The following is a 15,703-nucleotide window of genomic DNA, read 5'->3' on the forward strand; positions in this document are numbered from 1 at the left end:
ACTTTTGCGTCGTTTGAGATGCAGCTCAGCACTGTGTGTCAAATTGTTCTAGTCATAAATCAGAAATAAACATGAATTAATTAATTCATTAAAATAAATTGCGAAAGTGTATAAGGGTTTAGAACATTATGATGGAAGTATATGATGGTCATTCCCATGCTCACTTATGTCTCATAAGTAGCTGCAGCAATTTCTGGGTTGATACCATTTGTTACACAGATTTGGTGCTAAATTTATCTATCTTTTATCTATCGAGAATTGATAAAAATGATCAATAATCCCTCCAAAATACCACATTAAGACAACAAGACCTTATGGAACACCATAGAAAAAGCCATGCTGTGATTTGGTATCAAAACCTTTTGACATTTGGAGATTTCTGCAAGAATTGCATTTTTCGGCGATTGGATGGCGAACACTTCTGTTCTGGAAACTGCTTCTAAGAAACCTCCTTATTGTAAATATACCTGGGAAAGCCATCCATCCTCTGAATGCTCTAGGTCTCTAGTTTGTGTCTGTAAAGTTTCATGAGGCTGTGATAAACCTAGAGGTCACAACAGGTCATTTTATACAGTGAGGTCAAATTTCAAAAAATGGTCTCACTATATGAAATGGCTACTATGAGGACTAAGATCATCACACATGAATACAATTGGGCTCATTGGATCCTTAAGAGTCTCAGTTTTACAGTGATACCCAATTCATGCAATTCCAAGACTGTTTAGGGACCCCAGTGTGCAGAAATATTCAAATACACCATTTTAGTATAGGCGAAAATAACATATTTATACTACATTCTAATAACTGCCTGTTTCAGCGCAAAACTGCATGGGATTATCATAAAGTGGGTATGTCTGTTAAGGGGAGACTCATGGGTACCCATAGAACCCATTATCATTCACATATCTTGAGGTCAGAGGTCAAGGGACCCCTTTGAAAATGGCCATGCCAGTTTTTCCTTGCCAAAATTGAGTCTAACTGTGGAGTGTTATTTACCCTCATTCCCAACAAGCTAGCATTTCATGGACTAATGGATTCCTTAGGTTTTCTAGTTTCATATCATATATATAACTTAACTCTAGCTCTAAAACTGAACCTGAAGTTGGGATCGCCCGCTATCCAGCTTGTCTCAGGGTGTTAAAATTTAAAGTACATGAACACTGATGAGTCACTTCCAAGTGGTAAATTGAGATGCAAATTGCTTAAATGCAGATGTACCTTTCTCAAATCAATAAAATGCAAAAATACAAATAACATTTCCATATACTGAGTAAGCCAGACAAATATAGAGGGTTTATATACGCACAGGCTCGCCTAAACACACACACAGAGAGGAAAAGAAGAAACAATTAACTCTATAATGCCAATAAAACTTGGTACAAATATACATTCTATTAAAATAGTGTTTGCACACATTTTGTATCTAATATCAAGAAACAAGAAATTCCAAGTCCAAAGAAATTAAATTTAATGAGGGCCTCTTGACTACAGTTAGCCTCCTCTACTTGCTGTTTGAAGTATTTTTTTCAAACATTAGTAACAGCCAAGTATTATTACAATACATTATACGTTACAAAACAGCAGCACAGGGAGTATTGGGGAACAAATGAAATAAATAACCACAAAAAAATGCAAGCAGAAATAAAATTGTACAATGTAAAAAGATGCCTAATCTAGAGGTTAAGAGAGAAGAAAAAAATATGTATACATCTTAAAAATAATGCAATCCAACGTAAATCATCTGGCAATGTTGTTCACAATGTTTCTCAAGAGTTGAGATGTCATTAAAGCTTTTTTTGTTTTAAGTACTTTCATAGAATGTCTGATGTTCAACATAAAACAAGTTTAGTTAAGAAGAAAGGCCTTGTGAATGTGATATTTGCCCATAACACACTGGCAGTTTCCACAACAACACAGCAATTTTATCAAGTTATCAGCTTCATTGTTGTTAGACTCTACATTCAAAAACATGAGTCTCCCAGATTAATAAGGCAATTTGAGTCAAAAAGTTACTTGAATGAGTACAGACATGAAATGAATGAGAAAAAGACTCAACCTCAAAAGGAGGAAAGGAATAAAAAAGGGAAAATCCGTTTGGAGAGCAAGATACCATTTTATCTGAAAACAGAAATAAAGTAACTATGACAGCAAAATATAATCTAAAATGTGTGAACTCAAGAAAACAAGCTGTGATGTAAAATGTAATATGTGTCTTCTCTTGTCATTACTTTAAGCACATTTGTGTTAGCGCAAATTGTGACAATGCTAAATAGAGAGGAAACCACTGACACTACTTTGTGTTGGTGAGTGGTGCAGTAGTAACAGACTATGGCTGTATTCGATACAGCATACTATACTAGTAGTACGTACTGATTTGGCCAAAATGTAGTATGTAGTATGCAGTATGCGAACAAAAGCAACATCTACAGTATGGCAGAAATACCCAGATGTCATACTGATTTGTAAAATTCTTTTAGTATGCATCGGACCAGTCTACTTCGCCTACTGTATCCCACAATGCAAAGCGCTGGAACGGTACAGGCTACGGTTACAAAAACAACAGCAGCCAAAAACGCCCCGTTTATTTGACATTTTTCGTAGCTATTTCATCTCTAAATTCACTTCTGAACATTTTTGAGGCGAGAAATCCACTGTGTAGATTTTGAATATTGATAGTTTTACAATGTTAGATGTTGAATCGAACATTTGCTCAACAGTTTTCTGAATTTAAAAGCTCCACAAACTGCCGTGACAGCTAGCTAGTGCCTGCCGGGGTCGCTACCTCGCCAGCCAGGCAGTCACTCTCACAGATCGCTATGAGCTGGCTGGCGCTCTCTCAAGGGACCAGCCTCATAGACGAGGGGCTTTTATTTATTTTCTCGTTGGTGGATAGTCTGTTTAAATATCACAACACAAATGTCCATTATAAATTAACGGGAACCTGTGTTTATCTGCCTTTTTGGAGTTGAAAGGCTCCACAATTGCCTGCGGGCGTAGCTCGCTCAGAGGCCGGCTACAGAGCAGCTGAGTGGCGAGGGAAGAGACGAGGGAAAGAGCTGCTGAGACAACATAACCCTTTTTAACATTACTCTAATATTTGTAGGGCTATCAGTCCACTGTTCTGTTGCCGTAACTGAAAAAGCAGTTTTAGTAAATGTTGTGGATCTGTTAGGGCTGTTGTTTAGGACCCAGAAGCAGACACAGACACAGCTGGTTGTTGGTTGAAAGTCAGGTGGATTTATTGTAATAAAAAGACGATGAGGGCGCTGGAGAAGGCAGGGGACAGGCAGGCTGCTGAGCAGGAGGGAATGGCTGGAGGAATGAGCTGAGGCGGCGTGTGAGGATGGCTCGGTGGGAGGCTGGCACTGGAATCCAAGAGCACAGGAGAACACAATGTTAACACGGGAAGCATGAGGAAAAAGAACAAGAATTACTCTAGTATCTAATGGTACAGAGCGGCCGAGAGTATACCACATAGTAGGCAGAACAATCTGGCGAGGACTGGCAGGAAAACTGGTGTTCTTGAACTGTGGGTTGATTAGGTTGATTGTAGACAGGTGCAGAGTGCAGAGTGAAGAGTGAGACCAGGTGCCTGATGAGGAAGCCGCGCCCACGCCACACCCACCCACCCACACACACACACCCACACAGACGGACAGGGGAGGGGGAAACACAGGGGAAAACAGAACACAGGAAAACCACTGGAGTCGTGACAGGATCAGTGTTTTATATTTCCCGTATCCCCTCGTTGATGATCCTGTTTTGTCTCACTTCACTATGAGCTGTTAGAATAAATTGTTTAAACCATGCGGTATCGTATAAAGTAAACAAAAATAGCATAAACAATCAAATCAAAGTTGTATTTTTCGATAATATTGCAATAGTGGTACGAGTTTGTCTTTTTGTCCAGTGCTTTAAGAGCTGTTCAAAAGCTAAGGCCTGTTCTAGCATACCGCTAAATACATCGTCTTAATCGTTTCATACTGCGTACTACTCAGGAACGCAGTGTGTAGTATGAACTGTATACTGCATACTGCGTTTGTCAGTAGTATGCAGTAGACGGTTTTGAGTGCAGCCCTTGATTGACATCTGTCTGATCCTCTGATTTAGTTTTGTTGCGCCTGGTAGCGCGGCAGTGGTTACACCTTCATCATTCTGATTGGTCTTTAGCTGCTTGCTAATTGCTCCACTATGTTCACCAGCTAATTGCTAACTTTGTCTGTGACCGTTAGTGCTGGAAAGGTTGAGTATTTTCATCAGAGCTTTTTCGTCGAGAACAGCTAAAAACAGTGTTGATTTGAGTGGTGAGATTTAACCAAAACGGTTAAGTTGTGGGACGTAAAAACAATGAGCTGTAAATGCTAAAAGACTTGGTAAAGGTGGAGAAACTGCAGAGTTGGTGATAATACCAGCAACCCATTTCACATATGACCCATTGTTTATTTGAAAATATAATTTACACTGAATTAAACACTACACCACTATAAGCAAATGTTTTCTTTGGTTGTTTCTTGGATTATGTTTGAGATCCACTGGAGCAAGCTCGCTGGAGGCAGCATGTTGCCCATCTGGAAAATCAACAACATCCCTAAAGGAATCCAAAGATAAATTGTCCCTATTTAGCATCTGCAATGTGGCTTTTTCCCTTACAGACAATCATATACTTCTATAGACAGTTTATTAAGCTAGGTGTATCTAATAAACCTGCAATTGAGAGTGTTTTATACACTAAAATGATGCACTAGAGATCACAAGAAATGGAATGGAGTTGTTCTTTAATGAACTTATTTCCTAAAACACAAAGTCAATTTTTTTCCACAAAAAGTCTCTCGATTTACAAATGTTCAAGTGGAAACTTTTAACTGTGAGTGATGCGAGATTAAAGGTCTGAGGTCACTAAAATCATTAGGAATTGTGCTGTTCAACATAATGAATGACATCGGCTGAGACAGCTGGACGTCCTTTAAATTTTAATGGGATTTTCACAACTAGAGGAACCTTTGACTTTGAGCAGATACGGCAAAATTGTGCTAAAACAGACAGCTGGAACTTACGACATGTGTTGGTTGTTATGGTCTTTCATGGCCACATCAAATAAAGAATTTAATTACACTCGTTTACCCTTTATCGCTTTTACCAACCTAACACTGCACACCATGAACTCAGTTAATAACTTGATTCTGCATCGATCAAAACCATCTTCTGGACATTTTACTGTTTATACTTGGCTACTGATATGCTTGAAGTCCTTTTCTCACCATTTTTTCCTCCCTTTCATTTTGCATCTTCTGTTAAATCCCTGCTAAGAAGAAGATGAAAAAACACAGGACCCTCTGACATGCAGTTGGAGAGATGTTAGTAGAGTGATGGTTCATCCCCTGGTGCTGTCTGTTTGGGCAGTTGTGAACGCAGTTATAGTACTCTGGTGCAGACCAAAACAACCAAGCGAACCCTAGTGTAGTTCGATCGATGATTCGATTGTGGTTTGACCAAAACGCAGGCTTCCTGTGCGGGCATTTGTTGAGGTGGACACAGGTAAACGACAGGGTAACATGAGCAGAAGAGGATGGACTTGGACTTCTGCAGAATTCCGATGTTTGCTTGAAATCTGGGCCGAAGAGAACATACAGAATATTCAAATTTAAATAGCCGAAGCCCCTCAGGGAACCCAGAGCGCGTTACATAAGACACAAGTAAAGAATGCTCCAGAAAAGTCTTCAGCCATGACCATGGCTTTGACAGAGCCCCCCTATCGGTCCTGTCCTACCAGCACTGTCTTGCTGTTAAAAGTCACATGTCCTGTATTCCTGTGTCTATGTGAAGCTGAGAGTCTGCAGTATGAATGTTTCAGACAGTTATAATATCAGAAAATTAAATGGATATGGCTCAAACTACAAGATAATTTAAAATGGCAACTGTAACTTAGGGTTGTTTCACAAGCCAACATTTAGTCCGTTTTAAACAAACTCTGGTGCGGTTCGTTTGGGCAGTTGTGAACGCAGTAATTGTACTCTGGTGCGGACCAAAACAACCGGTCTGGGACCACTTGTGAGAGGTTTACTCTGATTGTTTCCAAGCAAAATGCAGGCTGCCTGTGCGGCCATTTGTTGAGATGTAAACAGGTAAACGACAGGTTAACATGAGTGGGAGAGGACTGACCTGGACTTCTACAGGAGTCCGATGTTTGCTTGTCATTTGGGCTGAAGAGAACATAAAGAATATGCTAGTTTAAGTCAAGTCCACAAAAATAGTAAAGTAATTTGAGATAAACTGGAGGAGAAGGGATTCGTAGATCAGTGCTGGGCCAAAGTGAAACAACTTTGACAGCACTATTTCAAAGTCGGTGATTATAGACGTGACCCCGCTCCTTCGTACACTCCCCTCAGAAAATATATTTTTTTTATTTGGTCCGTTTTAATTTGGGTACTGTGAAAAATATAATATAAATATGTAAATTTCACACTGATTCTGATTAGCCAAACGGACCATGGCTTGTGAAAGCACCCTGATTATTCTGATTCTGATTTGGTCTATCTTGTCCTTGAATTCACCTACACTTCTTTCTCTTCATCCAGGCATCTGATGATTCAACCGACTCCCCAGAGCCGGGGCCAGTCATCTGCATGGAGCCCTTCCTGGTGCGGAGGCAGTCTGGCCGGACGATCCAGTTGCCTCCTTTGGCCTTTAGACAGGCAGAGCAGTACTACTGTGATCGCAAGCCAGAGCAAGACGCCATCACAGTTCCACTACGGCCCACAACACTGCCACTACGCACCCCACCGCTCATCGCCATCACCTCCGCTGACACCAGCAGGTAGGACGATGTGTCCTTTCACTACAAATTGTCTTTCAGTGGAATGGGTAATTAGAGTAGGGGGTGAGTAGAGTGAAGTGGTTCAATCAATACAGCAGCAGTCTGAAGTGACTGTGGACACATCTCTCGCTAAGTGCCTGACACTGTGCTTACACGTTGAGATGTGTGTCTAAACATTTACTAATGGCTGCGCAATGTTTTCTCATCACCTACAAATTGTGGGTAGTTTACATGCTTGCAATTTAAAGCATCCCACGCATTTTGAGATTCTGTGCTTTTTTTTTAGTATAAAATGTACTTAAAGAGACTTAATAGTCCCTTGCAATATGCAATCCCTCACAGTAAACACTTCATCACCTTTATGTTTTCTTTTAATCAAAGTTATGTTATTGTTGCATAGAAATGGACTATTTGAAAACTCTTCTAGGAGGTGTGTTCAAAGCTGCTCCAATATCAAAGATTTGATAGTCAGCTGCTTAAAGGACCAGTGTGTAACATTTCGGGGAATCTATTGGCAGAAATGGAATATAATATTAATAAGTATGTTTTCTTAATAATAATAAGAATCGTTTTGTTTTTGTTACCTTAGAATGAGCCGTTTATATCTACATAGGGAGCGGGTCCCCTCTCCATGGAGTGCGCCATGTTGCACCGCCATGTTTCTTTAGTAGCCCAGAACGGACAAACCAAACTCTGTTAACATTTCCTGCTTGGGCTGGAGTCGATAATGTTACTCGCTCCCTTCGCCGCCGCTCTCTCTCTTGCTTCACCACTCACTTCAGTACACACACACTCTACGCACTGGCTCTGCTCCAAATGGCTCTAGAGAGGGCCATTCGCGCTTTCGCAACCGTAGCTCTCCATCATGCTTTGCAAATGGGAGAGGCTTCAGTTGGTTTCGATCCCCTCACCTCACAGCTAGATACTGTCTGATCCCACACACTGGACTTTTAAAGCCATTGTGACAACCGTGGGACGGTTTCACAAAGATATTTTAAACTGGTCTGTAATGTTTAGCCCGTCTTAATTTTGCTCTTAGTTTAGTCTAGTAAGTTAGCCACCCAACCCCCAGGCTAACTCTGAATGAAGAGCCATGTTTCAACAATCAGTGACACCTGCTGACCAGTGGCATAAATGCGAAAGAAGTTGAAAACATGGTCATAATTTGTGGTTTACTAACAATGTTGTGGAGTGAGCAATGAGAAGGGAAAACATTTTTACCGACCTCAATAAGCCGTTAGAAATATACTGTAGTGTCAGAGATTATTAATCGTTTTCGTTTGGCCAAGGAAACTATCCTGAGCCTGACTGACGAGTTAGCAGAAATACTGAGCCCTGCTAAATCAAGAAGACACAGCAGCTCAGCTCGGCTACAGCTCTGAACTGCACTGAGATTTTATGCTACTGGACATTTTTTTGTACTGTTATACTCTTTGCAGTTTCTCAGTCAGCCACGTTTTTTAGTTTGAAAAAAGTCTTTATTTATCCAGAACTCGTGGCAAATTAGTCCTACTTAAGATAGTCAAGAACTATACAGCTTTGTGCAATAGATGAATTTAGAGGTCTATATGAAATCTGACTATCACTTAGATCTAAGCCGTAGTTAAAGTCTCTATATCTTCGTGAAACCTGCCATATGTTGTCAGAAATAAAATATAGAGTGGAGTGAAAATGCAATGTAAATAAGGTTGTTAATCAACAGTGAGCTCTCATTTTGCAGCCCTTCGAGTGTACTTAACATAATAACAAAGACAGCTTTCAAATCAGTCCCGGTTTTCAGCTGCCACATGTAATAACTTCACTTAAAGAACTGAAATGAAATCTGAAAATGCCTATAAAGGGGACAGAATGTTCATTGTGATGGATTACCTATCCCACGCAACTTTCAAGCCTCTGCATATTGAGTTTCATACTGTAGTGAAATTAACAGAAACAAATGGCTGCCTGAAAGGTAGGAAATCAATTACAGTATGATTTGGAAAATGGTTGGCACTGGAAGTAAAGGCAAACCACTGGTATATAAATGATCCCTGGCTGGCTACAAGTGTGATTCATCAAATAACCAGGCCCAATATAGACTTCTGTTTGTCAACACTGTCACTTACTAATCTTGAAACAGGGAATGTTATTCACCATTTGAAACATGATAAACAAGATAAAAGCAACCTCTTGGAGGATTTCAGTAAAGATCTGTCGCTTTTTTGTTTTTGAAAAACCTTTGCTATTTTCACATTTAGTACTATGATTTTGATTAATCAACAGTGTTATACAACACAGTAATCTTTTGTCATTTGTCATTTCTAACAGTAATTATCCAAGCTTTTGTGTAACACATCGTCCAGGCTGTAGACTCTAAAGTCTCAGTTTTAGAGGTTATGGCAACTACTTAGTTTTACAACACAGAAAGGGTACAAACAAGTGTATGATAAATGCTCAGCATTACTTCCAGTGTGCCCTCATTCAGTCTCTCACGCTTGGAAAACATGACCATATAACAACTGAGAAAAAAATCACACCCTGTCCGGAGAGCGCTGGAGAATGTATCAGAGCAGTTTTAGCACATAGCACAGTTCGATTGCTCGTCATGAGCCAGATGAGAAAGAAAATGTATCCCCTTTCCCCAAAATGTTCCTGTCTTGTCCTTCTCTCTCTCTTTGTCAAGGTTGATGGGACCTTCTGTGTCTCACAGAATGAATAAACAAATAGAGAAATGAGCAGTGAGGTACAGCTTATTAATAAGGCCTAAGCTTGTTAAAAGGGCTTTAATTAGAGAACACGGCGTCGTGGATAGACTTTAAACAAAAAGAAATTGTTATTGACTCGTAGAAGAAAAGAAAAGCTGGTGTCACTTAGCTGTAAATTACATTTTCAGGCGGGCAGAGCAATTTTCACGGCGTCTGATGCACAGCAGTGCTGAAATAGTTTCCCCTGCTTCAAAATTAGTGCGTAAATATCGAGAACATGTTGATTTCAAGAAATACAGTATATTCAATCTTTGCTTCTAACATTTTTTTTGGTGCGTCACACGTCTAAATTGCTCACAGCATTGTCGAATGTATCACTGACAGAAACTGCTACCCATAATGCAAAAACATAGTCAATGCTGAATAATCTTATTCGCAGTCATTGTGATAATGCCAAAAAGTGTCAGGCATTAGATGTAAAATAAAGGTAGCCCATCCTCTGAATAATTGTCAGCAAACCTTTATGTGAACTTCAGAAAAGGGCAAACTATTCCCAAGTGTGTACAGCTGACCACTCTTTAAAAATCATGTTACATTGGCTAGAAAAGGACTGGGTTGTTTAAAAGGGGGTTGTGTGACTATTTGAAGGAAAACAAAGTTAGGACAGGCCTGTCACTAGGGGTGTAATGATCCATCAAACTGGATCGATTAAATGATCAACAATCCTATATCATCGATGCAAAGTGAAAACATCGATACATATCATCATCTTTAAGATGTGCCTTTATTTTTAAATTCCCATGGCACGTCTGTTTCCCCATTTTCGTTCAACGCAGCTCATTCCTAAGCATCCAAACAGTTCTAGCGGCGTTAACATTAGCGAGTAAGCGGGAGGGAGGGAGGGGGAGAGAGTGAGAAAGAGAGAGAAAGAGAGAGAAAGAGAGGGTGTGTGTGACAGTGAGTAGCAGTAACGTTATAGCTGTGAACGCAGCAGTGCAGTGTGTGTAAATTGCAGTTTATTTGTCGGTGAATAAATGCTACAACTCCTCAAGACCAAAGCCAATTTCCTGTGTCTTGCTTGCTACCTGCTGGTTAAAGTGAAGGGGGTTAGCCTCGAAGTTAGCAACAACTTCAGCTCAGAATCACTTAAAGTGGGCTGACCTTTAAAGGTCACCTATTATGCAAAATGCACTTTTCCATGTCTTTTAAACATCAATATCTGTCCCCAGTGTGTCTACAGGCCACCATAGTATCATAAAAGACCATCCTCTCTCTTTTTCTCCTCCTCCGTTTGTCCGGAAATGGGTGCAGAAAAAAAATTCGCTTTTTTCCTTGTATTTTGACGTCATTAGACAATGCAAATCACGTGAGGGTTTCCTGGTCGAACCAGAGAGAACCTTCAGTAGCTGACCCCGGCCCACAGCGCGTCACTGTCTCTCCTCCTCAACCGAACTTGAGCAAAGTAGCTCCTACTGTTAGTCTGCAAGAACCAGCAGAACAGGCTTCATGTACTCCCATCATCTAAATATAACATGTTCTTTCACAAAGGCTTTATGTAATTACACTGTTTAAACAGATGATATTTATATATTATATATATTTGATGTCATGCATGTAGCAGAGTACAGGTAGTAAATAGTGACTTGTAAGCAACACAACACATTTCTGTTTCACAGTCAAACTTTATTTGAGTTGACAGATGACAATATTAATTATTCACAGCATTTGTAATCATCCCACCTGTTAGTTAGTTATGTTAACATGGTACAGGAGAAAGTCTTCAGCTCTGGTAAACTATGGTAAGCTAAGCTCCGGTGGTCTGTAGTCATGGTAACACAGAGACAGCTACTACTGTAAATAATATACCATTACTCTGATCTTCCATACATTTATCTTTTAGCAGAAATAATGAACTGACTACTGTTTCACATCTTCTATTTTCCACCCTGATGGTCGCTGTGTTTACACACCGTGTCATAGCGGTAGCATGTAGCTAACCCGTTAGCATGTAGCTACATGCTAACGGGTTAGCTACATGCTACCGGGTTAGCTTTGTATCTCCATGTAAACAGAGCCATCTGCTCTCAGCTGTCTGCTCTCCTCTGGGATGATTCTGTCGGTCATTTCTCACAGATGGATCTGTAAAGACAGACGTAAAACAGAGTGTATGTTTACGGTTTACAGAGTTGATGCATGAGGTAAACACTGAGCTAACTAACAGAGCTATAAACAGCATTATTTACCTGAGAGAAACCGTCAGGAAAACCTGGAATCTGGACCGCAGATGTTCATCATGTGTCGCCGATTTCTGATCAGATTCCTCCGGTAACGTGCGCTGGGTGAAGTTTCTGGTTTATAAACTTTAAAGTGGTTTATAAACTTTATTCTAGCTGCTATCTCTCCACTCGTCTCTCTCTCTCTCTCTCTCTCTCTCTCTCTCTCAGAGAGCGCTTCTCCGGGAGGGAGGGGGAGGGTGACGCTGTTGTTGAGGACGTTTGATTGACAGAAAACGCTGACCAATCAGAGCAGAGTGGGAGGAGACAGAGGCTACAGACACAGAAATCAGCACTTTTGGAAATGGGCTGAAACAGAGGTTATAGAGACATGCTGGAATGCATGATCTGATTGTTTTTTTGAAAAAAAAACTTCAGAGACATGGTTTGGAGGTGTCTGAGACCTATAATAACTAGTTTAAATGGAGTATAATATGTGACCTTTAAGGTGGACCGGCTATTCTCATTTTATTGACAAGCCCTTCACCAGCATTGACCAGCAACCAGACCTCCAACAACGTATATTTTTATTGTTTTCATTAAAAAGAATAGCTTGTTTTTCATTTAAATGTCCAGAAGAGCCCAGTAATAAAATTGTCAAATTATTTTTTGGTTGCTTTTTGTAAGTTGATACAAATTTAACTGATCGTGTTAAATGGCCATGTGATATCGTCTCATATCGATTACAGGCCCCTGAATCGAATCGAAAGCGTATCATGACAGACTTTGTGATATAGGCAAATATCTTATCGTTGTCCAAAGAATCAATATAATATTGTATTGTGATGAAACTGGTGATTTATACCCCTACCTGCCACTATCTTCTCTCTCTGAATCGACTATTTTCAGTTATGTCATTGCCTTTTCTTGTTTTGTCTTTTTCTTGTAGAACTTCAAAAGCTAAAGTTTTTTGTCATCATACTTTTCAAAACTATTGCCTGAAGCACCAAAAAAGAACACAAACTGATGTGAAATCAGAAGTGTTTTATTGCGTAATATAGTATATGCTCCACAACAGTTTGGGCCTTGATTATATAACTGTTTGGAGTTATCGAAATTTAGCCTTTTGACTGCATAAAAAGGCTACCTATTAAACCATCAGTCATGTCCCATCATGTTAACACCACATCAAACAAGACTGACTGCTTTCATAACAGAACAAACTAAGTATGAGCAGTTTAAGAAAAAAATGGATTGTAGGGAGAAAAATGGGTGATGGGGAGAATTTTAACAAAGGCCATACATCTTAACTTTGCTTCAAGCTTGATTCATCCATAATTCAGCACAGCGGTGAGGAAGAAATATACAGTTGTAAACCATTAAGGATGGAAGACGTGCCACGCTAAATTCTCCAACTGCAACTTTTGAATGAATTTAGTGACATTAACTTTGCATGCGGCTTAATGAGACTGTCTGCAGTATTAATGCAAGGGCTCAAAGTAGTGCGCTATGTTTCCATTAGATGCTCTCATAATGGGAATATAAAAGAATAATTCTGTCCATTTAACAGTTCCAGTGCTCCTGTCTTTGCCTCACCTCAAACACTTAGTATGACGGCTGTTGTTTAATCTATAGAAAGATTAGAGGTTTGACATAATTTATAGCCCTCAGTGCCTCAAAATACATAAACATATATAGATGCAAGTCCCTAAAGAGCCTGATTTGCTGGTACAAATAACATTTAACATTAAACACCACGTTTTGTTCTTTTTACATGTATATGAATATATTATACAATCAAAGAGTGTAACTTTATAATTGCACGGCAGAAAAGGTTCACAGATGAGCACAACTCATTACCAACACTTCAACAATGAACTGACAGATATTCATTATGTTATTAATATGTGAAAAAGTGTTAAGGTATAAATTTGTACTGACAAAGGCTGTACCAGTATCAATAATAGTATTGGATATTGGCTCAATACTGGATTAAAACAAGCTATCAGCACATTGATTTCATTCCAATGTCATCCCAAGAGCATTACGCCAGAGATCAATTGATAACAAGCTGTTTTTCTCTCGTCTTTCTTTTTAATTTTTAGAATCACCTACATGCAGATATACGTAGCCTCACAGATCCCACTGTTTCTCTCCTGATACCAATTCAGACACCTAAATTCAGATACTCTTATTGATCCAATACCAGTGCTTATTTTTTAATTAAAAATCTGTACAGCTCACTGTGTGGAACAGATTGACTTCATTCTTCTACGTGTAAGGTTGCAACTAGACATTACATCTTAACTATAAGTAGAGACATTTATATACCAGCTCTTTTTAAGTTTGTGCAAATTTTAATTATATTCTTGAAGGGTTATAAAACTGTGTTGTGACTAAGAAACTACTTACTGTGAGGTGAATTGGCCAGTTTTTGCTGATAGCCTGCTCTGTTAAATACGTATTGGCTCGGAAACCAATCAGTTGTAATCGCTTATCGACTGCACTAGTAGTTATCTCAGTCATTATCCCATCATCCCCTCAAAAAAGTCTTATTCAACATAAGTAGGAAAGAAAACAAACATGAGAATAAAATTAGCTAATTGTCATTGCCATTTACACCAATGAAGGCAATTATGCTGGGTTGTGGACTAGCTTGGGCGCAGAACAGCAAGCTATCACTGTCCATGCGATAAGTCGTGAGCATCGTTTAACCTGAACTAACTCTTCTTGTGGAATCTCGCTACTTACGTGTGTCATCGTGTGGCGTTCACTGACCAATTGATATGCTACATGTAGCAACAAGAAACACATTTTTTAATGGTAGGGAGGGGGGACCAACTTTTGTCTATTGTGAACCGCCTTACAAAATAAAACAAATTGAAGATAATATACTTTATATCAAAACTAGGGCTGTCTATCGATTAAAATATTTAGTCGCGATTAATCACGATTGTCCATAGTTAATCGTGATTAATCGCAAATTAATCACATGTTTTATCTGTTTAAAATCTACCTTAAAGGGAGATTTGTCAAGTATTTGATACTCTTATCAACATGGGAGTGGGCAAATATGCTGCTTTATGCAAATGTATGTATATATCTATTATTGGAAACCAATTTACAACACAAAACAATGACAAATATTGTCCAGAAACCCTCACAGGTACTGCATTTAGCATAAAAAATATGCTCAAATCATAACATGGCAAACTGCAGCCCAACAGGCAACAACAGCTGTCATTGTGTCAGTGTGCTGACTTGACTTTGACTTGCCCAAAATTGCATGTGATTATCATAAAGTGGGCATGTTTGTAAAGGGGAGACTCGTGGGTACCCATAGAGCCCATTTTCATTTACATATGTTGAGGCTAGAGGTCAAGGAACCCCTTTGAAAATGGCCATGCCAGTTTTTCCTCGCCAAAATTTAGCGCAAGTTTGGAACATTATTTAGCCTATTACACGACACGCTAGTATGACATGGTTGGTACCAATGGATTCCTTAGGTTTTTATAGTTACATATGATGCCTGTATCTTCACTTTTGCTTTAAAACTGAGTCCTCTACAACCTCCAAAGGTTTGATTGTGTTAATGCATCAAAGAAATTAGTGTCAAAATGAATGAATATGCGTTACGCGTTATTATCGAGTTAACCTTTGACAGCCTTAATCAAAACATATTAATAACAGCTGACTGAAAGCACTTTATGGCTTGGAGCATGTTGTATCGGCTAATGACAGATCTATATGTCAACATGTTTGATGTTTACAAAGTTATTATGTCCAGTGACAAACATACAGTATATACAAGGTGTGCAAACGTAAAAAGTTGCCCATCCGGTACATTGTTTGGTGAAGGTGACTCACTGCATGATGGGATAGAATCTTCCCCATGACCTCTTTTAGGAACAAAGCAATGGAGAATAAATTAAATGAATATACAAATTCAGTTTCAGGGCAGTTCTCAGTGTGCGCAGTGCTATTCAGTTGTG

The 15,703-nt window shown here is 39.3% G+C and overlaps 1 protein-coding gene across 5 annotated transcripts in view; it reads left to right on the plus strand.

Annotated features, from left to right (window-relative positions):
• The window catches only part of pde4d (phosphodiesterase 4D, cAMP-specific), a 223,576-nt gene that overhangs the window by 39,825 nt on the left and 168,048 nt on the right, over positions 1–15,703 (plus strand). For all 5 annotated transcript variants that reach the window (XM_074637708.1, XM_074637709.1, XM_074637711.1 and 2 more), the window contains one exon: positions 6,576–6,814. In XM_074637708.1, the coding sequence (XP_074493809.1) occupies positions 6,576–6,814 (239 nt within the window). The remainder of the gene's footprint in view (positions 1–6,575; positions 6,815–15,703) is intronic.

This window comes from Sebastes fasciatus, chromosome 6 (assembly GCF_043250625.1).
Source record: "Sebastes fasciatus isolate fSebFas1 chromosome 6, fSebFas1.pri, whole genome shotgun sequence".
NCBI lineage: Eukaryota > Metazoa > Chordata > Actinopteri > Perciformes > Sebastidae > Sebastes > Sebastes fasciatus.